Source organism: Rhineura floridana, chromosome 3, assembly GCF_030035675.1.
Source record: "Rhineura floridana isolate rRhiFlo1 chromosome 3, rRhiFlo1.hap2, whole genome shotgun sequence".
NCBI lineage: Eukaryota > Metazoa > Chordata > Lepidosauria > Squamata > Rhineuridae > Rhineura > Rhineura floridana.
In genome coordinates this window covers 205,847,012-205,870,995 of record NC_084482.1, presented here as the reverse complement: position 1 = coordinate 205,870,995, position 23,984 = coordinate 205,847,012, and the positions used below count along the sequence as shown (strand labels likewise).

The 23,984-nt window shown below is 45.9% G+C and overlaps 1 protein-coding gene and 1 long non-coding RNA gene across 9 annotated transcripts in view; one reads left to right on the top strand and one right to left on the bottom strand.

The window, feature by feature from the left end:
* Window positions 1–575, bottom strand: part of LOC133381333 (uncharacterized) — a 32,442-nt gene extending 31,867 nt beyond the window's left edge. The window contains exon 1 of the long non-coding RNA XR_009761661.1: window positions 460–575. This is a non-coding gene — a long non-coding RNA (uncharacterized LOC133381333). The remainder of the gene's footprint in view (window positions 1–459) is intronic.
* LOC133381284 (zinc finger protein 397-like) overlaps window positions 1–23,984 on the top strand; it is a 79,995-nt gene extending 56,011 nt beyond the window's left edge. For 4 of the 8 annotated variants that reach the window (XM_061620198.1, XM_061620200.1, XM_061620199.1 and 1 more), the window contains exon 9: window positions 16,404–16,592. Coding sequence is in view for 4 of the 8 variants with exons in the window: in XM_061620204.1 (XP_061476188.1) it covers window positions 16,493–17,227; window positions 17,579–18,136; window positions 19,568–19,679; window positions 22,027–22,140; window positions 22,963–23,897 (2,454 nt within the window). In the remaining 4 variants the exon portion in view is untranslated. Of the gene's footprint in view, window positions 1–14,475; window positions 14,498–14,626; window positions 14,731–14,792; window positions 15,202–16,403; window positions 17,228–17,578; window positions 18,137–19,567; window positions 19,680–22,026; window positions 22,141–22,962 lie in introns of those variants that run through there. The other 4 variants (XM_061620204.1, XM_061620203.1, XM_061620201.1 and 1 more) reach the window with 4 other exon arrangements.

Here is a 23,984-nt window from a genome sequence, read left to right as displayed (position 1 = left end):
AGCGAGGGGCGGGGCTGTTTAAGCTTTTGGCTGCTTTTAATCTAAGCAAGGGGCTGCGCCTTCCAGGCAAGTCTTTTGTGTTTGTTGTTTTCCCACCTAGAACAGCCTGACCTTTCTTTAACCTAGGGAAACAGAGCTTGTGGTTGTGTTTCAGGAAGGCTGAAGCTGCCCTTTTTAGCAAGGACTGAGCTGACTCTCTCCCTGTATGTATCGGTGGAGTTTCCTTTATCCCCTACTCTCCGACTGGAATTTAGCCTTGTTTACAGTGTCCCCTGAAGCTTTCCTGCTAGGGTGGTGTTGAAAACTAGCTTTCTATAGGCTTCCTTCTCCTAGGATCTGTCTCCTAAGATATAGGTTCTTTCAGGATTTGGCTCCTAGCTCAGGGTGACCTTGGGCTGCCCTTATTGCTCTGAGCTGTTTTACTTCAATTCAATAATGGAATAAATGGGAGCTACTTACCCTCTTTTCACTCTGCTGCTTAACTCGCTTTGACGCTTTGTCAGCTGGGGCCTTGATGCTTTGTCAGCTGGGGCTCCCTCTAGCTCGTGGAGCAGGCTTCATATATGGAGCGAGAAATATCAGACGTCCAAGCTGGATTTAGAAATAACAACGAATTTATTATGCCTCTCTCACCATCCCCTATCTTGTTACCTGCTGCTATTCCTATCTCTGTGGTCGCACTTGGCTTGGCCTTTCTAGTCGCTTTCCTGACAGCAATTTCGGACATGTGCACTGTCTAAATTTTGATGTATTTCCACATCTGGTACCACATATGCTAGGGCACATTGTCCACTCCAATTAAAAGGGATTTGTTTATATGCCTTTGTTCCACATAGCACAAACACTCTTGGTGATTCTTGTAAACTGATATGCAAAGGTTCACAAGTTTTATTTCCTCTGTCCTCAGTTTCCCTCTCAGCTGTAGACCTTGGCAGTCTGCATTTGAAACAACATTTAAATGACTTCAGGGAAACTGTCTTAATGAATTATTGCAAACACATTTATCTGTGTTAAGTTGGCACACCAAATTTTCTGTTAATTCCACTCCTTCCAAACTCCCAGTAATACTTTCCTCTTGTCTCTCTGTTGACTCTAAAGGTTCCACAGGTTGAACCCATGTAACCATTTTCACATTACTTTCCTCTGAGGCCTTCCATTTCCCTGCGTCATGATCCCAGCTCCAGGTATGATTACACTCCTCTTTATCTAACCATCCTAGATCCACACCTCCTTCCTCATCCTTCCATTTATTTTCTAAGCAAAGTAGATGATGTAACCCTTTCTTAACTGTTGGGAGATACAATTCATCAGGCCTATTTAACTGTAGTTTAGCATATGGGAGGGCTATCTTTTCTTCTACTGGAAGTCCCACTAAGGCTGGGAGTTCACTTCCTCGACCAGAGTGATCACAAATCCAGCAATCAGTTAATTCCCATGATAAGCTATAGTTGCAATGGCCTTTTCCAACAGGTGTTTTATTTCTCCTGTTTCTCTGCCATCTGTTCTCTGTTTCAACAGGAATTTTTCCAGCCTTATCAACTTTTCTGTTTTCTTTTGATATTCCCTATCAGCAACATCGAGTACTTTGAGATGTTGCTTATAGTCCTCAACAAGCCTCTTTTCATCACCTTTTTCTGGCTCAAAACACCATGGTCCTTTATTTCCTACCCATACTACAGCTTCTTTGTGTTCACACTCCGAGTTGGGATCATACTGTCGGATCTTTGTTATACTTATTAGTATATCCATGTTTGAATAGGTGACCGTTCCCCATGTGGGGACCATTGTGGGCAAATGCATGCTTGGTGTGAAACTGACAAGTATAACAGAACCATGACCCAGACAACATTTCTGGCTTGATTCACATTTACCCCCTTGATTCACATTTACCCCCATAATGCAGTCCAACAATTACAACCTACTATTTGTACGACAGTGGGATTCTTTACAAATGCTTCTTTTAACAAATTTTCACTTCCTACTTCCACCAAGGTGTCTGATACACTCAAGTCCGTATCCCAGTACCAAGTCCCTTTTGGTTCTTTTTGAGTAACAAAGTTAATGAACTCTCGCACTTTTAGATCAGAATATGCAGTATATGTAGCTGACCGGGGAAACAGTCTTATTCTCTCCAAATGGTCAACATCATATTTGACCCAGCAGTACTCGTAGAAGTAATGGCGACACAATTCTCCTCCTCGTCTTGATGCTGTCTTGGGTGTTTGACACTGGTAAGAACTATCAAATACTAGTAGCAAAGTCTGTAAAGCAAACATCAAACTAAGTGATATACTATTAGAAATGAGGTAAGTCACAGTACATCCAAATAATAAAAAATGGCAGTAAGTATTTAGAAACAAAAAGTCTTATCACTACTGTGGCGTCCTCTCGGGAAATCTCATCCATGAAGAAAAGGAAGAAGACAAAACGCACAAACGTTTCACTGCCCTCCTTCCCCCGAGTGACTTTTGTTAGGTTTCTTCTTCTGCTGGCGTGAGCGTAAATGATAGCGGTCTCGAAACTCGTTATGGGAGCTTGTGAGGAGATCTTCCAAGGCACGTTCTTGATTATATTGTTGTTGGAAAGCCGCCAGGCCTGGTTCCAGATCATCAGGGCAGGAGTCTGTCAAATCCTCTAGGGCTTGTCCAAAGGGATCAGGGAACACTCCTGTTGCCCTTACCTGGGAAATCAAACCAGGGTCAATGCTTTCCTCTGTTGAGAAGCCTTCCTCAGTTGTTCTGCAATTTCGGCATCTGTTTCATCTGGAAAACAATCTGCAGAATATGTGGAGGAATCAGAGGCTTGCAATTTAGTAAACTCACATATCTCCACCGCCTTCTTGCGTTCTTTCTCAGGATAGTCTTCAGCCAGCTTTGCTAGGTCCTGTAAAGGTACCTCCTTTAGAGGAAACAAAACATCAGGGTCCCATGGTTCGGGGGGAGTCCGATGTGCTGCCTTTTTCATATGTGATGCATGAAGCCAGGCCTCCTTCTCCTTTACCTTAACAGCTGTATTGGTAACCAAAAGGACTTGAAAAGGCCCTTCCCAGGTTGGTGTTAAGGTGTTACCTTTACGAAATACTGCTACCCACACATAATCTCGCTCTTTTAGTTCATGACAAGGAACATCCATGGAGAGGGGCTGAGCCTCTTTAACCTGTGTATGAAGAGATTTTGCCACACGTGACAACTGTAAAACATAATTAATTACCTGGGTATTCAATTCAGACAATGTACTTGGACTGACTTTCCAAGTTCCAGCTGGTACCATACCCAACCTCAGTGGGTACCCAAACAAAATTTCAAAAGGTGTGAAACCATGTTTCTTATTAGGTGTGTTCTGCAAATGCATTAATGCCAAAGGCAGGGCTTCCACCCAAGTGGGGCCAAAGTCTAGGCATATCTTGTGAAGCTTTTCCTTCACCAGACCGTTCCGGCGTTCCATATGACCACAGCTCTGAGGATGGTAGGGGGTATGAAACCTCTGGTTTTTATGCAACACCTTGCAAAGCTTCTGCATTACTTCACCTTTAAAATGTGTGCCTCAATTGTTAAGGGTATGCCAAAACGTAGTACTACTTCCCGGAAAAGGCCTTGGCAGTGGCACGTTTTGTGGGGAAACATTCAATCCAGCCTGAGAATACATCAACTACTGTCAGGTAGTATTTGTACCCTTGGCATGGAGGAGACATTTCTATATAATCAATTTGCACATTTTCAAATGGGCCATCAACCCACGGGAGTGCACTCATTTTTCGTCTCGGTTTATTTCCAAACTGGGCGCAAACCCTGCACTGTGTACATACATGTGCTGCTTCCAGATGGATCCCAGGCGCATACCAATGTTTCATTACTTGTGTTGCTATCCCTCCTTTCCCCATGTGGCCTACTCATGCGCCACTTGGGGAATATGTCGGATCATAGACCTGGGAGCCACTGGGCGGCCATCTGGCAGTCGCCAAATGGAAAGAGGTGTGTGGGCAGTGGAGTACTGCAAAGGTTGACATACATTGGTCCAAACCCAAGAGCCTGTAAGAGAAGAGACCTCAGAAGGGTGCTCAAGTAATCCTGCCTATGTGGAGTATTTAAGAGAGAAGTTAAGATGGGAACGTGAGGAAAAAGATAAGGATCGAGAGATTGAGATGGTGAGATTGAGAATGGAGTCTGAGGAGAAAGAAGCAGCGAGTCTTGGAGGCTGAAAGATTTAAAATGGAGGCTGAAAGATTGAGAATGAAGCTACAGCTTTTCTCTCCAGTATCAACCAAGTTGTCCAAGGATTTGCTTCTCTATTTGCCTTTCCCATTGTTTTGCTAGCTCCTCCCTCCCTCCCTGTTTTAGCTCTGTTGCGGGAATCCAGGGACCCATTGCTCTGAACTCTATTCTGGAATGGTGGGCAGTGTGGAACAGCTAGGAAAATTATTATTACATTTGTATCTTGCCTTTTCTCCAAGGAGTTCAAGGTGTCACACAGACAGGGTTCTCCATCTTCTCCATTTTATCCTCACAACAACCATATGAGGTGGGTTAGGCTGAGAGACCGGCATTGGCCTAAGGTCACCCAGCGAGCGTCATGGCTGAATGGGGGATTTGAATCCTAGTCCAACACTAACCACTAGGCCACACTGATTTAGGATGTTTTCAACTAGATGGGCTGGAGGGAATTTTTTGGTATGGAGGGGCAGCTTTAAGGATTCTCATTCAGGCTGCTTTGATGAGTTGCTTCAGCTGGATGAGTCGATCCATTGTTATGCCACTGTTTTAACGATTTCTTTCTGTATGTGATCATTGGTTTTATTTCCTCAGTTCTGTATTATTCTGTCTTTGTTGCATTGAACTGTCTGGATTCATGCTTTACTGTTCCTGTATCATGGACCAATGATTCCCCCCACTTCCTACTAATCCTGTGTTGAGCATTGTATATCAATAAAACGTTTGTTTCAGTTGCAATTTTGGGTGTGCTGTCTTTGTCACTGGTTCAGCTTTATGTACCAGGGTGTAAAATGAACCCAGATTAGTGTAGGAAGCTGCCTTCTACCGTCAGACCCATTGATCTATCTGGCTCAGTATTGTCAACACTGACTGATAGCAGCTCTCCAGGATTTCAGGCACAGGACATTCCCAGCCCTACCTGGGGACGTCAGGAATGAACCTGGGATCTTCTGCATGCAAAACAGGTGCACTGCCACTGAGCTATCGCCCTTCACCATGAATATTTGATTTTTATTTAGCCTTTATATCACTTAATTGGGTAAATGTAAAATCATATAAAGAGTTGGGGTGGAGCGGGCATGTAGGGGTGCACAACTCTGGGACTTTTTCAGAGCAGGAATGATGGCATCATCCATTGGAGCACCAGGGTAATTGACAACGTTCCTTGCTCTGGCAATCAAATGAGGCAATAATGAGGCTTTCACGTTTGGCATGGAGCAGCATGGAACAGGGGGTCCTGCTTGAAATGGCTGAAAATTACTGAGGCCTACCAGTCGCAAAATGGATAAATTCTTTGCCACAGCAGTTTCCTTGGCAAGGAAGTTCCACAACTGAGCTTTTCTCGAGCTAAATGCAGATGTTTGCTTTGGAGGTATTGTGACAGCCTCCTCACTTTAGGCCTGTGGTTCCCAACCTGGGAGCCGTGACCACCAGGGGGGCTGCAAAGTAATCCAGAGGGGGCCACAAACAGTAAAGAAATGAATTATTCCTTGATTTTTTAAAGTCTTCACTACCTAGACGCTGTCTGCTCACCACTGCAGATGACACCTCCCCCTTGTTCCAAACAAGACAGGAGGATTTTGCTGAAGCACCAGAGCATCTTTCAGGCGCACCCAGGGCAGGCATCTGCCTATACCACACATGGCAGATGCCAAAGGAGGCTGAGGGAGGTGCTACCAGGAAGAAGAGGGGATTACTATCCCAACTCCCGTCTCCTCACACTGCTGCTGCTGCTGCTGCTCTTGCTCAGAACGAGAGGAGAGGGCTTTTCTTGAAGCAAAAAGAAGCAAGGCCGCAAGGAGAGGCTGCTTTCCTCCTTCCTTACTGGCAGCCGGCCGGCCGGCCTTTCTTGACCCCTGCTTTGCTGCCACCTCCTTTTAAAAATTATTCTTATTTGCGAGGCTGCCCAGATCTCGCCTTTGGTCCAGACGAAGCCAAGGAGCAATGAGGATGCTCAGGACTTGCTCGCCCCCCAGCACTGTGTGTGTCAGTGTCCCCTCTTTCTTCCACCTACATTCTGCCCCCTCAACCTCTCACTCCAAGATGCTGCAGCAGTTGCCCAAATGCATGCACTGCAGATACTTGCAGGAGGGTCGGGTGCATTTCTGTGTGTGCATGTGCCAATCTGTCTTCTGCTCCACTCTCATTCCTCAAGTGCACCGTACCTAAGTTATCAATTCTGATCATTCCAAGGCCTGAAAGCACTAACCCCCCTCCTCAACCTATGCACCCTTTTGTCTTTACAATCTAGCATCCCCACCATGACCACATTGCTGCGTCTTTATTATTATTATTATTATTATTATTGTTATTTTTTTAAAGCTCAGCAGAGGCTGAGGTCCACATACTGCAGCTGAAATGTATTTATTTATTTAATTATTATTGCATTTATACCCCTCCTTTCCTCCACGTTGCTCAAGGCGGTGCACATGGTTCCCCCCCTTTCCATTTTATTCTTACACCAACACTATGAGAAAGGTCAGGCTGAGAGTCTGTGTCTGGCCCAAGGTCATCCAGTGGGCTTCATGGCTGGGTGGGGATTTGAACCTGGATTTTAGTCCAACACTGTAACCACTGGTGTTGGGAGACAGGACTGTACATCTTCAGACTGGGGGGGGGGGACGGTATGCCAATTTGATTGGACCTTTGCATTAAGAAAAGAAAGCAACACCTCTCTGTCCGCAGGGAGCTTTATGGAACGGGATATTTGGAGATGTGATTTTACCACACACCATTTTTTCAATTAACAGAGACTAAAATTACAATTGGGGGGGTCTCAAAATCTTTTGAGCTTACAAAGGGGGTCTTGTACTCATAAAGGTTGGCAACTACTGCTTTAGGCAGAATTTCCTCGTCCCTTTTATATTTTTCCCTTTCGACCCACACATGCCTCTCAAAAGTATTTTTGCCCATCTCCTGTAACATCCTCTCCCAGTCTTCTTTCACATTGAACTTGTCAATCAGAGGCTGGACACTCCTTTCCTTTCCTTTTGTGGGGTTCCATCTTCACTCTCTCCAATTTATAAGGTAGCACTTCCTTGCAATATTTTTTTTTTTGCATTTCTAACTAAAAGCTAAAGTTGGCACTTCACCTGGCTGAAGACCTTTTCTTAAAGCTCTGTGCGATTTACAAGTTGAACCTCTGCAGTCAAAAGTAACTGCCGCTGACATGTGCCATCCACTGCTTATGCCCAGGAAATGATGCATCAGATTGTAGTCATGCTGATCCTAATGAACTGGGCCCTTTGCTATGGAGGCTGTTGTTATGAGTTCTTGCTCTTCAAAATTTACCACTATGCCAATGGAGAAGTTTCTCTCTCATAATGTTAGAGCCCAGGGCGATCCGAGGAACCTCAATGTTGCTCTTGTGAGCTATATTAAATCCCACCATGGGTTCATTTCTCAGTAAATGTAACCAGGAGAGGAACATAAGAAGCTGACTTATCCTGAGTCAGACCACTGGTACATTTAGCTCAATACTGTCTACACTGATTGGCAGCTGCTCTCCGGCATTTCAGGCAGGGAGGCTTTCCCATGCCTACCTGGAGATGACGGGGATTGAACCTGGGGCCTTCTGCGTGCAAAGCAGGTGCTCTATTGGCTATTGGATGAAGGATGTGGCCTGAGAACTGCTGAGAGCAACAAGCAGCAGCTGTGTGTGCTGGGACTCTCAGTCTGCTTCCTGACTCCTAACAGAGCAGAGCAGAGGGAGCTGTCTCAGTTGATCTACAGGTGAGGACATAAAAGCAACCCAGCTTTCAGAGAGCGAGCGAGCAGGGAGGGAAAATAGGAGTTTGACAAAGGAGCTCGACAGGGGAGGTCAAGGAGGAGGTCCCTAAAAACAACAACAAACCAAACAAATTACTCCAGTGGGACTCTCAAGTTTACCCTGAAGTAGGACAGGACAAAGCATAGGCCACTCTAACACACTCTAAAACAAGTAGTTAGAAAGAAACAAAAGGTAGATGAGAGTATGAACAGGAAGGATTCTCCAGTGGTTGTGACCTGCAAGGTGTGTGCCATGTTTGTTTTCTTGCCTGAGAACAACATGGCGTACACGTGCAACAAGTGCAAGCTCGTGGCACTGTTGAAAGAAGGTGAGAGGCCTGGAATGGCGGATGGCTACACTGAAGACTATAAGAGAAGATGAAGAGTTCTTAGACAGAACGCTGGAACAACAGCAGCAAAGAGACGTGGAGGTGGAGGAGCAACAGCATGTCGTAGCAGAAGAGGAGACTGCTTTGGAGAGGAATAACGAAGTGGAGGAAACTCCGTGGGAAAGGGTGACAGTTAGGAGCAGAAGAGCTAGAAGACACCCTTCACCAGTGGAGCTATGGAACCGCTTTCAACCACTCGAGGATGAGACTAGAGAACAGCCTGTGGTGGAAGAATTACAGGAGACCCCGTGCGACAACGAGCAAGAGGCTGAATCTCAATCAAGCAGGGACAATGAAACCACGCCCCACAACAAGATGAGAACAGTACTAGTAGTGGAAGACTCCTTACTGCGAGGGATCGAAACCCAAGTATGCCAAGAAGATCCGTGGACTCGCCAGGTATGCTGTCTACCAGGAGGACGGATTAGAGATGTGATGGAAAGGTTGCCATCACTCATCAAGCCCACCAGCAGGTATCCCTTTCTCCTCATCCACGTAGGAACAAATGATACTGCCAAACAGAGCTATGAAGAAATCACATCAGACTTTGAAGCTCTGGGAAGGAAACGCAAGGACTTTGGGGCCCAGATAGTTTTTTCATCCATCCTTCCAGTACTTAGAAGAGGAGTAGAAAGGGAAAGAAAAATACTCCGGGTGAATGAATGGCTACGAAGGTGGTGCAGATGTGAGAGATTTGGATTCTGGGACCATGGGCTATGGTTCCTGGAAGATGGACTGCTGGCAAGTGATGGGTTGCATCTCACAAGGACTGGGAAGAATGTGTTTGGCCACAGCATGGAGAAGTTCATCAGGAGGGCTTTAAACTGAATCCTAAAGGGGAGTGAGATGTAAACTTGGTGGTAACGACTGATGAAGGCTTATGCACAGTAGCGGGACCAGAGAGATCGGCTCTAATAGGGCCCAGTAACAGTCCTCAGAAAAATGTAGTAAGGAAGCCAAGCCATAAATCACATGGTCTTTGATGTCTGTATACTAATGCGGAGAGCATGGGAAACAAGCAGGACAAACTTGAACTCTTAATACAGGAGGGCAATTACAACTTGATAGGTATAACTGAAACTTGGTGGGATGACTCCCATGACTGGAATACAGCAATTGAATGATACAACTTGTTCAAGAACAGATGGAATAAAAAGGGAGGTGGAGTTGCACTATATGTTAAAAATATATATCCCTGGACAGGTAGATGAACTTGGTAGCTCCACCGAGAGTATCTGGATTAAAATTAATGGGTCAAGTAATAAAAGGAATGTGGTGCTTGGAGTCTACTACCGACCACCCAATCAAGGAGAAGACGAGAATGTAACTTTTGGAAAGCAAATTGCCAATGTTTCAAGGAGGCATGATGTAGTAGTAATGGGGGATTTCAATTATCCCGATATCTGTCGGGAGACAAATTCTGCCAAACACGGCCCCTCCAAGAAATTTCTCACTTGTGTTGGAGATAACTTCCTCCTACAGAAAGTAGAGGAAGCAACCAGAGGATCAGCTATCCTGGACTTGATTCTAACCAATAGAGATGGTTTGGTGAAGTGGCAGTTACGGGAACTCTGGGGAAAAGTGACCACACCATACTTGAATTCTTGATTTTAACAGAAGCGAAAGCTGAGAGTAGCCATACGCGCACCCTGGACTTCAGGAAAGCTGATTATCATAAACTCAGAACAATTGTAAGTACGGTTCCATGGCCAGCCATCCTAATGAGAAAAGGAGTCCAAGATGGGTGGGAGTTTCTAAAAAAGGAAATTTTAAAAGCGCAATGGCAAGCAATTCCAACAAGGAAAAAAGGGGGGAAACAACAGAAGAAGCCAATGTGGCTTCACAAAAAGCTTAGAGATGACCTGAGACAAAAATGGACACATACAGGAAGTGGAAAGAAGGCCACAAAGGAAAAGTACAGGCAGGTATCACGGAATTGCCGGGATGGTGTCAGGAAGGCTAAAGCTGAGAATGAGCTGAGGCTAGCGAGGGATGCTAAAAGCAACAAGAAAGCTTTCTTCAGGTATGTCCATAGTAAAAGTCAGAGAAAAGAAATGGTGGCACAGCTACTCAATGAGGATGGCAAAATGATAACAGATGACAAAGAAAAGGCAGAAGTGCTCAATTCCTACTTTGGCTCAGTCTTCTCCCAAAAAAGGGTCTATGACCCTCCCGGGAAACATGAAGTAGAAGGGGCAGGATTGGAGCTTGAGATTGATAGACAAATGGTCAAGGAATACCTAATCACTTTGAATGAGTTCAAATCTCCACAGCCCAATAAACTGCATCCTAGAGTATTGAAGGAACTGGCTGAAGAACTCTCAGAACTGCTGTCTATTATCTTTGCGAAATCATGGAGGACTGGTGAAATGCCGGATGACTGGAGGAGGCTAATGTTGTCCCTATCTTCAAAAAGGGCAAGAAGGAGGAACCGGGGAACTACAGACCAGTCAGCCTAACATCAATCCCTGGAAAAACACTGGAGCATTTTATAAAGCAGTCAATCTGTAAGCACCTTGAAAGCAATGCAGTGATTACTAGGAGCCAACACGGATTTATGAAGAACAAATCCTGCCAAACTAATCTCATCTCATTTTTTGATCGGGTAACCTCCCTTGTAGATTGTGGGAATGCTGTGGACACAATATATCTCGACTTCAGCAAAGCTTTTGACAAAGTGCCCCATGATATTCTGATTAGCAAGCTAACTAAATGTGGGCTGGATGGAACAACTATCAGGTGGATCCACAGGTGGATCCAGAATCGTACTCAAAGAGTGCTTATAGATGTTTCCTTCTCACACTGGGCGGAAGTAACGAGTGGGGTACCACAGGGCTCGGTCCTGGGCCCAGTGCTCTTTAACATTTTGATTAACGACTGGGATGAGGAGGTACAAAGCATTCTTATCAAATTTGCAGATGATACAAAATTGGGGGGCATAGCTAATACCGTGGAAGACAGAAAGAAAATTCAAAGGGACCTTGATGGGCTGGAGCATTGGGCTGAAAACAACAGAATGAAATTCAACAGGGATAAATGCAAAATTCTACACTTAGGAAAAAGAAACCAAATCCACATTATAAGATGGGGGATACTTGGCTCAGCAGTACGACATGTGAGAAGGATCTTGGAATTGTCGTTGATCACAAGCTGAATATGAGCCAACAGTGATGTGGCTGCAAAAAAGGCAAATGCTATATTAGGCTGCATTAACAGAAGTATAGTTTCCAAATCGCGTGAAGTACTAGTTCCCCTCTATTCAGCACTGGTTAGGCCTCATCTTGAATACTGTGTCCAGTTCTGGTCTCCGCACTTCAAGAAGGATGCAGACAAACTGGAACGGGTTCAGAGGAGGGCAACAAAGATGATCAGGGGACTGGAAACAAAGCCCTGTGAGGAGAGACTGAAAGAACTGGGTGTGTTTAGCCTGGAGAAGAGAGGACTGAAGGGAGATATGATAGCACTCTTCAAGTACATGAAAGGTTGTCACATAGAGGAGGGCTGGGATCTCTTCTCGATCGTCCCAGAGTTCAGGACACGGAATAATGGGCTCAAGTTGCAGGAAGCCATATTTCGACTGGACATCAGGAAAAGCTTCCTAAGTGTTAGAGCCATATGCCAATGGTACCAATTACCTAGAGAGGTAGTGGGCTCTCAGACACTGGAGGCATTCAAGAGGCAGCTGGACAGTCATCTGTCGGGAATGCTTTGATTTGGATTCCTGCATTGAGCAGGGGGTTGGACTTGATGGCCTTATAGGCCCCTTCCAACTCTACTATTCTATGATTCTATCACCAAGCTACAGCCTTTCTTCAAAGGACCAGGCTGGTTAAGACAGCTGCAGCCATTTCTGGACCGGGATAGCCTGACCACTGTTGACCACGCACTGGTAACCTCCAGGCTGGATTACTGTTGTAATGCACTTTATGTGGGGCTGCCCTTGAGGTTGGTCCGGAAGCTGCAGCTGGTGCAAAATGCAGCGGCAAGACTGCTCACTGGGGCAGGGTATCACCAACATGTCACCCCGCTGCTGAAAGAATTGCACTGGCTGCCCATTTGCTACCAGGCCAAATTCAAGGTTCTAGTTTTGGTGTACAAAGCCCTATACAGCTTGGGATGAGGATACCTGAAAGACCATCTTATCCCTTATATGTCCAGTCGATCACTGCGCTCTGCAGGTGAGGGCCTCCTGCAGATACCATCTTATCAGGAGGTCCGTCCTGTATAATATAGGAAACGGACCTTTAGTGTGGCGGCACCTACCCTGTGGAATTTCCTCCCCTTAAATATTAGGCAGGCACCATCTCTGTTATCTTTTCGGTGCCTATTAAGACCTTCCTTTCAACAAGCCTTTTAAGTTGAGACCTTATCCCAATCTGTGTCTGTGTTGGAATTGCTTTTTAATATGTTCTTAAACCTTCTGTTTTAAAATGTTTTTAATCTTAGATGATGTTTTGAAAGCTTTTTTTAAGAAATGTTTTTAAAGATGTTTTGTTTGAATGTGTTTTAAAGTTTGTTTTTATGAAGGGCAGGATATAAATCAAATATTAATAAATAAATAAATAAATCTGCAACCTGAATTTGCTGATTTGTAGGTGAACCTCCACTCCAAAAGCAATATGCTGGAAGGACCCCAGATCTTCTCCCGTTGCCTGCATGACAGCTAAGGGCTTGCCCAGTGATGTCTAGTTTCTAGTTTGAAGTTGTTAGCTGTATTGATTTTGTACTGGCAAAATCTTTGATACGCAGATGTTCATGCACATTTAAATTACATTCCTGAGAGATGGCGGTTAACAGCCGGACAACAAAAGTGTACTTTGCAAGTCCTTATGGTTGTTATGAGACTTCATAGCCTGGAAGGGTAAACACCCACCATCCATCATGCAATGGACTGAAGACCTCACTGCCCTGGCGACATTTGAATGTATTTCATATAGATGTCAGTTTTGAGTGGAAACCTATTTGGACATCTCTGGAGGGCTTATATTAATTTATATGCTTAACTCAAGATGTATGCTCTGATGGGATTCCCGCATTGAGCAGGGGGTTGGACTGGATGGCCTTATAGGTCCCTTCAAATTCTACAGTTCTATGGGTACTGTATCTGTAATGTAAACTGATGGTGGTTTATTGTTGTTATTATTAATGTTCATATATATTTTTCTTTCTTTTTTCTTTTTTGTACCTTCAGTATTTTTTATTTTATTTCATTATTTTTCTTTGTTTTCTTCTTTCCTTTCATTGTTACATCTGCAAATAAAAAAATGTGACAAAAATAAACAAAACATGACAGCCTTTCAGATATTTGGATACTTCCTTTACACCAGGGGCTCCCAAGCTGTGCCCCCTGAACTTCATACAGGTGGTCCGCCACATGTCTGTTGAAGAACGCTTACAAATTGAATTCTATGGGATTTCACATGGTAATATAATACTATCAGCAGTGTAGTGCAAATTCAGAAGTGCAGGGTCCCTTCATGATAGTCACATCACACCCCCTTTCCTTCATCCATCCACACTCCACTACAACAGACCTCCCTAGGAGCCAATCAGCATGAAAGGGGAGGCTGTGTGTTACTTAGTGAGAAGAGTCTTCTAAATACCTGACTCACCTCCGTTTACTCTGGTAGGTTCCAATCAGCATGAAAGGACAAGATCTCTTCTCAGGGGCTAACATGCTCCCTTATGATGCTGATTGGCTCATACAGAGGGACCTGGCTGGGATCCTGATCCCGAAAACCAAGGGGTCTACGATGACAATCCCCCCTCGCGACCCCAGACGGCTCCACCCCTGAAGAATTGAAAGAAGCAATAATAGAAACAATTAAAAACCACACAGCATCTGACACAGCACATGACGATGGCTAGATAAGGCGGGGGGGGGATGCTACTTAAATGGTCTGCCACATAGAGATGTCAGGTCCATGGCCTGATCCTGTATCTTTAGAAGAGAAGGTCAGCCAAGTGCAGGTGTTCTTGCAACCCTGTAATGGGGAAAACCACAAGGTGGAATTCTTCCTTCCCCTTGCACAACTTTTAAAGATACAGAACACCTCTTGGAGGCCGGGCCTGGCAACCAAGAGGTCTTCTGTATCTTTCAAAGTTGTGCAGGGGGAAGGGAGTCAGCAAGAGGTCCGTGTCCAGCGGCCTAGGGCCGTTTTCAGACCCAAGTGCTTCAAAGGGGTTAAACCAAGCGAGCTTCGCTTCCTAGAAAAGACCGCAGGGAGACGAGGAGGAGGGGGAGGCGATAGGGAAGGGCCCGTGTTCCTGCCTGTTATGCGGGGGGGGGGGTCGCTTTGGGCTGTGCTTGCCTTCCAGCGGCTGCAGAAAGGAGGAAAAAGAGTGTGGACTCGGGGGGTGAGGCGGTGAGCGCGGAGCGGCTGGAGAGAGGGGGGCAATTGGGAGGGGGTACGGAGGAGAGAGACCCCCCAACTCCTTCATTTCCTTCCCCGGCTCTTTTGGTCCCGGTACATCAGGGTCCTTTCTACAGCACCTTCTTGATCAGGAAAACGAGATAAAACCTCCTCCCTTTTGCGGGGGAAGAGCCGTAGCTCAGTGGGTAGAGCGCCAGCTTTGCGTGTCAAAAGTTCAGTCCCCAATGGCATCTCCAAGTAGGGCTGGGAATGTGCCCTGCCTGAAACCCTGGAAAGCCCCTGCCAGTCAGATGGACCAATGGGCTGACTCCGTGTCAGACAGCTCTCTCTGTTCCTATTGGAACAGCTCCTCTGTTACTGCTGTTGTTACATTTACGTCACGCTTTTCCGCCAAGGAGCTCAAGGTGGCGTACAAACAGGGTTCTCCCCCTCCCGATTTTATCCTCGCAACAATCCTGTGAGGTAGGTTAAGGTGAGAGTCGGTGACTGGCGCAAGATAATCTAGTGAGCTTCACGCTGGGTCCTCCAGATCCCAGTCTGACACTCTAACCCAGCCTTTCCCAACCAGTGTGCCTCCAGATGTTGTTGGACCACAACTCCCATCTTTCCTGACCATTGGCAATGCTGTCTGAGGCTGATGGGAGTTGTGGTCCAACAGCATCTGGAGGCACATTGGTTGAAAAAGGTTGCAGCCATGCTCAATAAGTAGGTTGTCTGGAAGTGCCCCCATATCAGTTGTAATTGTATAACCTGAATTTGCTGGTATGTGATTGAATCCCACCTGGAACAAGCAACAGTTTGGAAGCGCCCAGAGTTATGTTTTTGTTTAGGAAATATATATATACCCAAATGTCATGTAGCCTGGGGTATGCATCTCTGATAGGGTTGCTAACTTTTTTTAGTGACCAAGCTTTTGTGTCTTCTTTAATAGCGGCTGGACACAGACGGTGGCGTAGTGGTTAAGGGTGTCACACTCTTAACCACTACACCACGCTGGCTGCCCTTCATTTGGAACCATGAGGACTGGAATCTTACTTTGTCTTGAAGGGAAGAGACTATAGGCCAGTGGGAAGGCACCTGCTTTGCATGTAGAAGGCCTGAGGTTCAATCCCTGGCATCTCCAGGTAGGGCTGGGAGAGACCTCTGCCTGAAACCCCGGAGGGCCATTGGCAGTCAGTGTAGACAATATTGAGCTAGCCGTCTCCCCCCCCTCCCGCCTGACCTACCTCATTAGGTTGTTGTGAGGATAGAATGGGATGAATGCCGTTTTCAGCTATATGGAAGAATGGAGGGTAACAATGGAATCAATGAATGAAATAGGATGTGCAGTGAGGCAGTGCAGAGAACAGTCTTCCCTGCTACCAGACATTTTAACTAGAAATGATATCAGATAAATCGCACTTATCCGAATGTTGCTATGCAGTTCTCCAACCAAATGTTGTTTACAAAAATGCATAGAGTAGAGGAAGGTGTACATAAAAATGAGTATATTAGTGAAAATAACCTACAAAGTGCATTATGAGAGATTGCTTGCAAAAAATGTGTGCGTTGGTCAAAACTGCATAGAAAAATGTGTTTATTGGGAGGAATTCGCACTAAAATGCTGGAAAATTTTCATTCATTCTCTTTCTCCTTCTTTTGGTTGTCCTTTTTTCTTTCTCCAGACGGAAGCTCAGGACACCTGTTTTGATCACATGACATTTATTCTAGAATTGTCTGTTACGCACCATTCTCTTTGTAAAGACACTCAAGAATGAAAATGGGGAATCAGGATCCCACTGGAGACACGTTACAGGAGGCATCGGAAGGAAAAGCAAAAGGCACCGATGTCCTCCAGGATGGGAACATCAAGGACTTGGGGCAAAGATTTCCAGGAGGACAGGTGAAGCAGGAACCAGGTGAGGAGCCCCTTCAGTCTACGGAAGCCCCATGGCAGGAGTTCCTGAAGAAAACGGAGTCACCTCAGTCTGACTGGGGGAATCCACTGTCCTCAAAGGAGCCATGGGACGACGCGAAGGCCTTCTTGGCCTCCTTCGAGCAAGTGGCCAAAGCCTGTCAGTGGCTCTGGGAAGAGTGGGCGGCCCGACTTTTGCCAGCAATCAGCGGGGAAGCCGAGCAGGCTTTCAGCAGCCTAGAGGCCAGAGACAGAGAGGATTATGGGAAGGTAAAGGCAGCCATCTTGCGAGGGGACGCCATGAGCAAGGAAGAGCAGCGTCAACACTTCAGGCGTTTCTGCTACCAGGAGGCCGAGGGGCCCAAAGATGCTTACAGTCGGCTCCAGGAACTTTGCGACAGGTGGCTGAAGGTCGAGACACACACCAAGGAGCAGATCCTGGAGCTGTTGATCCTGGAGCAATTCCTGACCATCCTACCATTGGAGATCCAGAGCTGGGTGAAGGAACAGGGCCCAGAGACCTGCTCCCAGGTGGTGCACCTGGCCGAGGATTTCCTCCTGAGACCACGAGAGGCAAAGGGGCAGGATAACCAGGTGACACCAATTTGTTGCGATTGTGTGTGTGTGTGTGAGAGAGAGAGAGAGAATATCATTATTATTATCATTATGGCTACATTTATATTCCACCTTTCCTCCAAGGAATCCAAGATGGTGTACATGGTTCTCCCCTCTCTCCATTTTATCTTCACAATAACTCTGTGAGGTAGGTTAGGCTGAAAGAAGACAGTGACTGGCCCAAGTCACCCAGTGGGGATTTGAACCTTGAGTCGTTCAGGTCCTAGTCCAACACTCTAACCACTACTTCACACTGGCTTTGATCCTCAAGTAGCTTCCCTTTTTCATTCATATCAACTTTGATGACTTGAATATATCTTTAATTTACAGGAGTTCTTGAAGACATCTGAGTCACCCCACTCAGGGTTGAGAACACCACTGTTGCCGGAGGAGCCCAGGCTGTTGGATGACGCAAAGGCCTTCCTGGCCTCCTTTGAGCAAGTGGCCAAAGCCTTCCGGTGGCCCAAGGCAGAATGGGCGTCCCGACTTCTGCCAGCCCTCAGTGGAGAACAAGAGCAGGCCTTTAGCAGGCTGGAGGCTGGAGACAGAGAGGATTATGGGAAGGTGAAGGCAGCCATCTTGCGATGGGGTGGCATCAGGAGGGAGAAGAGTCGTCAACGCTTCAGGTCCTTCTGCTACCAGGAGGCCGAGGGGCCAAGAGGGGCCTACAGCCGGCTCCAGGAGCTTTGCCAGGGTTGGCTGAAGGTGGAGAGGTACTCCAAGGAGCAGATCCTGGATCTGCTGATCCTAGAGCAGTTCCTGGCCATCCTTCCCTCGGAAATGCAGACCTGGGTCAGGGATGGTGGGCCGGAGACCTGCTCCCAGGCCGTGGCCCTGGCTGAGGATTTCCTGATGAGCCAGCGAGAGGCTGAGAGAGAGGAAAAACAGGTGAGGCTGTTTCATTGGGCTGTGAGTGTGTGGCAGAGGGCCAGGGAGGTGGAGGGCAGAGAAGGACTGCTTCAGGCCATATTGGGCTGAGCCTTTTGCCTCCGTCTCCTGGACTGTTACCTGAGAGCCAAGCTAGGGGTGATGCTGCATGGTTTGCTCATACGTAGCTTTAAAGGACCGGAGGGAGGGTGGAGCCAAATCCAAACTCTGGCATCATGGGGTGTGTGTGTCTGTGCCAAAGCAGGGCTGTGGCATGATGGGGATATGTGTGAGTCAAATCGGGGTGAGGCATAATGTGTGTGTGTGTGTGGGGAGGTGGTTTGAGCCAAATCCAAACTGTGACATATTGTGTGTGAACCAAATGTGGACTGTGGAATAGTGGGGATGTGTGTGAGCCAAATCAGGTCTGCATGGGGGCTTTCAACAGCTTGTCCCTGCTGCGTTCCTAATTGGAATCAATCTTCTGCTCCTCTTATTTGCAGTGGGGGTGTGTGTACCAAATGCGGTTGCAGTGAGGGCAAAGGCATAACATCCATCCCCCACTGCCGTGGTCCCAATCCAGCTTGGCAGGGCCTGTGCCAGCCACTGAATTAAAAAACAACAGCTGCGCAAGGGTGAGCTTCATGACAAGCCTGTCATGCCTAGGTTTGGCCCTGAGGCAGTTCAGTCGTTGCTAAAACAGCTCTTGCTGCAGTAAATGCCATCGAGGCCTATTTTCCTTCCTTGCAAGAGGATGAACACAAACGTGACGCTCAGGGTGCAGTCTTAACCCAATTTACCTGGGAGTAACCCAGTAGCACTTGCTTTTAAGTAGAGTGGGGGACAGGATCAGGCCTTTAGTTCTGACGCTCCCCCTCTTGGCCTTGTCACTCTAACCCTAACCCTTGCCTTCCCTGTAGCTCTTTAGATCAAAGGTGGGGAATCTTCTCTGACCAAGAGCCACATTTCTTAGTGAGGAACCTTCTGGGGGCCACATACCAGTGGTGGGTGGGGCCAAAGTGGGTGGAGCAATGGATGTGACCCATTTGTATGGTTGCCTATGCCCCAGCCGCACAAAAGTCAGAAGTTTCCAGAGATAAACTCTCTCTCTCTCTCTCTCTCTCTCTCTCTCTGTCTATCCATCAGAGCTAACAAGAGTCATCAACACTTTCCAGAGAAGTGGAAAACACTTGAGGAGAGTGCAGCACAGAGCTGATGGGGGGTATGGCCTGGGGAGAGTCCCGAGGCCCACATAGAGAGCCCTGGAGGGCCGCATTTGGCCTCTGGGCCTGAGGTTCTCCACCTCTGCTTGCGATGTTGTTGGACTACATCTTCCCTCATTTCTGACCATTGGCTGTGCTGACTGGGATGGGAGTTGGAGTCCAACAACATCATTCTGAAGGGCACCAGGTGGGTGCTTTCTCCTGAAACGCTTGCTCTCCACTGTTGCAGATGGTATTTGAGGAGGAGGGTGCAAATCACTCGGATCCATGGGCCTCTGAAGAGGGGCACCTTTGCGTAGTAATCAAGCAGGAAATTGATGATGGAGAGGCCAGCCTGCCTGGTAAGGAGGGATATGCCTTTTTTTGTGTGGGCTCAAGTTTTTGCCTGGCCTGAGCTCCTCTGCACCTCCTTCACATCTTTTAGGGAGCTCTGAATCTTTGGAGTCTTTGGGTTTCTCTAAGGAAAGGGGGTTGGAGATAAATTCAGTAGTGCTCCCACTGTTCTACAGATGGTCCTAGAATTTGTTTCTTATGATGCCGCTTTTATTTCTTGATAGCATCCCACATGCAGGGATATCTTTGGCTGGTGGGCTGTTTGAGAGCATTCTGTGACATCACAGCAGCTCAACTCAGTCAAGAAGGGCAGCAGGGCGGGTGGTACTCCAGTAGAATCTGATCTCTCTCTGTGGCCCATCACCAGATGCATGCCCTCTGGTGGGAAGATGCACTGGAAAGCGTGGAATGAGCATTTGCTTGACATCACATCGTTGAATCTCCCTGTGAACAAATCAAAAATGGATGCTCAATAAGTAGCTGACATCATCTAACCTCCACATAGACAAGTCAAGAATGAATGCTCAGTTAATAACTGATGTGGTCTAAACTCCCCATAAACAAATCGGAATGAATACTCAATAAATTTTGACAAAAATTTATCAGCAAATATGGAAAACTAAACAATGGCCCTCAGACTGGAAGCGTTCAATATACATCCCAATTCCAAAGAAAGGGGATCCCAGGGAATGCAGTAATTAAGAACTATTGCCTTAATATCCCATGCAAGTAAAGTAATGCTCAAGATTCTACAGTAAAGGCTCTTACCATATATGGGGTGAGAAATGCCAGACGTCCAAGCTGGATTTAGAAAGGGAAGAGGCACCAGAGATCATATTGCAAGCATACTTTGGATAATGGAACGGACCAAGGAATTTCAGAAAGAAATTACCCTGTGCATTATATGTGTTTCATGATTGTGTAGATCATGACTGTGTAGATCATGAAAAACTGTGGAATGCTTTAAAAGAAATGGGGGTGCCACAGCATCTGATTGTCCTCATGCGCAACCTGAACAAGAGGCTATTGTAAGGGCAGAATATGGAGAAACCGATTGGTTCCCAGTCGGAAAGGGTATGAGACAGGGTGTATTTTATCACACTACTTGTTTAATCTATACGCAGAACATATCATATGGATTGGACCAAGATAAAGGAGGTGTGAAAATTGGAGGGAGAAATATCAATAATTTAAGATATGCAGATGATACCATACTACTAGCAGAAACCAGTAAGGATGTGAAATGAATGCTGATGAAAGTTAAAGAGGAAAGCACAAAAGCAGGACTACAGCGAAATGTCAAGAAGACTAAAGTAATGGCAACAAAAGATTTATGTAACTTTAAAGTTGACAATGAGGACATTGAACTTGTCAAGGATTATCAATACCTAGGCACAGTCATTAACCAAAATGGAGACAATAGTCAAGAAATCAGAAGAAGGCTAGGACTGGGGAGGACAGCTAGGAAAGAACTAGAAAAGGTCCTCAAATGCAAAGATGTATCACTGAACACTAAAGTCAGGATCATTCAGACCATGGTATTCCTGATCTCTATGTATGGATGTGAAAGTTGGACAGTGAAAAAAGCGGATAAGAGAAAAATCAACTCATTTGAAATGCGGTGTTGGAGGAGAGCTTTGCGCATACCATGGACTGTGAAAAAGACAAATAATTGGGTGTTAGAACAAATTAAACCAGAACTATCACTAGAAGCTAAAATGATGAAACTGAGGTTATCATTTTTTGGACACATAATGAGAAGACGATTCACTAGAAAAGACAATAATGCTGGGAAAAACTGAAGGGAGTAGAAAAAGAGAAAGGCCAAACAAGAGATGGATTGATTCCATAAAGGAAGCCACAGATCTGAACTTACAAGATCTGAACAGGGTGGTTCACGGCAGATGCTCTTGGAGGTCATTGATTCATAGGGTCACCTTAAGTTGTAATCGACTTGAAGGCACATAACAACAACAAAGTGGTTGGTGACCATTAGGACTGGGAGGACAGAAGGCAGAGGGACTGACTGATTGTTAAACCACTCTGGGAGTTGTAGCCCTGTGAATAGCGGTCTCCTCACAATATTCAGCACCCTTAACAAACTACAGTTCCTAGGATACTTTGGGGGAAGCCAGGACTTCTTAAAGTGGTATAAAATTACTTTAAATGCATAGTGCAGACAAGGCCTAAATCACTGATTTAATACTCTTTTTTTATTCCTTGCTATTTATTAATGTTTCTTGCTTGTAACATGGTTTTAATTTAACTGCCGTTTGCCGCCTTGAGCTCTCTTGGCAGGTGAGGTATAAATATTTTAAATGAGTAAAATGTGTACATTTCTCTCCCTTAAACAAGATTTGGGCGTGAGAAGGATCGTGGTGGAGGAATGCCTCGCTTTGGAAGCCGGGCCGCAGCGTTCCCCAGGAAGATCTCAAGAGAATGGTTCCTTCCCATCTGAGCTGGCTGAGAGTTGTTCATTATATGTATTTATAAAGACTATTATACCGCTTAGTATAGTTTTTTACACCTCTAAACAATTTATGCAGGGGTTGCTAATGTGGTGTGTGTGGGTTCATGAAATCTCTGAACCCCCACTCACTGCAGCCTTGGTCATGAGATGGAGAAGGTGGTTGCCTATTTCTCCCCCCAAAAGTACATAGAGCTGAAGAAGGAAGCTGGAAGAGTGACACTCTTTCCCACTTCCTCTGTCAGTTCTATGAAAAGGTCATAGAGCTGAGGAATGATGGAAGCTGACACTCTTTCCCACCTCCTCTTCTAGTTCTATGAAAAGGACATAGAGCTGAAGAAGGAAGATGGGAAGTCGCTCATTGGGAGGGTGATGCTTGCTCCCACTTACTGCTGGGCTGGGCAGAAAGGTTTAAATCTCTTCACCCACTTGAGTGCCGTGTCTCCTCTATTTTTTTTCTTTTTGCCACTTTTTGACTCCAGAATTGCTTTGGTCTTGGAGTGGGGACGGAGAAAAATGTTCAGGGGGCAGATTAGGCTCCTAGACGGGGGTTAGCCACCTCTAATTTCAGGTGATAAAATGGATGAGGAACCTATGACCCTCCAGATGTTGCTGGACTCCAGCTCCCTTTATCCCTGACCATTGGCTATGCTATTTGGTGGGGCTGATTGGAGTCCAACAACAACTGGGGGGCCACAGATTCTCAGCCCTTGTTATAAATTTACCATAGAACCAACAGGAGTCAAAAGGCAAAGACTGGGCTAATAACTGTCCCATGTAACCAGTACTTCCCTTGGGTAAGATTTCTCTCTTTATTCCTCCAGGAGATGTGTACTGGACTGAGAATGTGGAGGAATCAAGTGAGGTGTCTGTGGAAAGAGTTGAAAACATTATTGTGGAAGACTATGCTGGGAATAAGTGCCCCGTGTGTGGCAAAAACTTCAGCTGTAAATCAGACCTAAACAGACATCAAAGAACCCACACAGGAGAGAAACCCTTTAGATGCTTTGAGTGTGGAAAGAGCTTCAGTCGAGGTGACTACCTTATTTTGCATCAAAGACTTCACAGAGGGGAGAAACCATATAAATGTTCAGAGTGTGGAAAGGGCTTCTATCGAAGCACACGCCTTATTTCCCATAAAAGAATCCACATTACTGAGAAGCTGTTTAAATGTTCCAGCTGTAGCAAGAGCTTTGGTGATCAGTCAAGACTTATACAACATAAGAGGATGCAGCACACAAGTGAGAAACCATATAAATGTTTAGAGTGTGGAAAGAGCTTCAATCGGAGCACACATCTTACTAGGCATCAAAGAGTTCACACGGGCAAGATACTTTATAAATGCTTAGAATGTGATAAGAGCTTCAATTGTAGTAAACACCTTATTTCACATCAAAGAATTCACACAGGAGAGAAACCACATAAATGCCTGGCATGTGGAAAAAGCTTTAATTTCAGTGGAAACCTTACTTCACATCTGAGAATGCATACAGGAGAGAAACCATTTGAATGCTTGGAGTGTGGAAAGACTTTCAGTCGGAGTGCACATCTTACCTTACATCAAAGAACCCACACAGGGGAGAAGCCATATAGCTGCTTGGAGTGTGGAAAGAGCTTTAGTCAAAGCAGCAACCTTACTTCCCATCAGAGAATCCACACAGGGGAGAAACCATATAAATGTTCAGTGTGTGGAAGGTGCTTTGGTCGAGGTGACTCTCTTATTTCCCATCAAAAAACCCATGTGGGAGAAACCATATGAATACTCGGGAGTATGGAAAGACATTTTGCCAAAGTTCACAACTTACTTCATCTGGAGAATTCACATAGTGGAGAAACTACGTCAAAA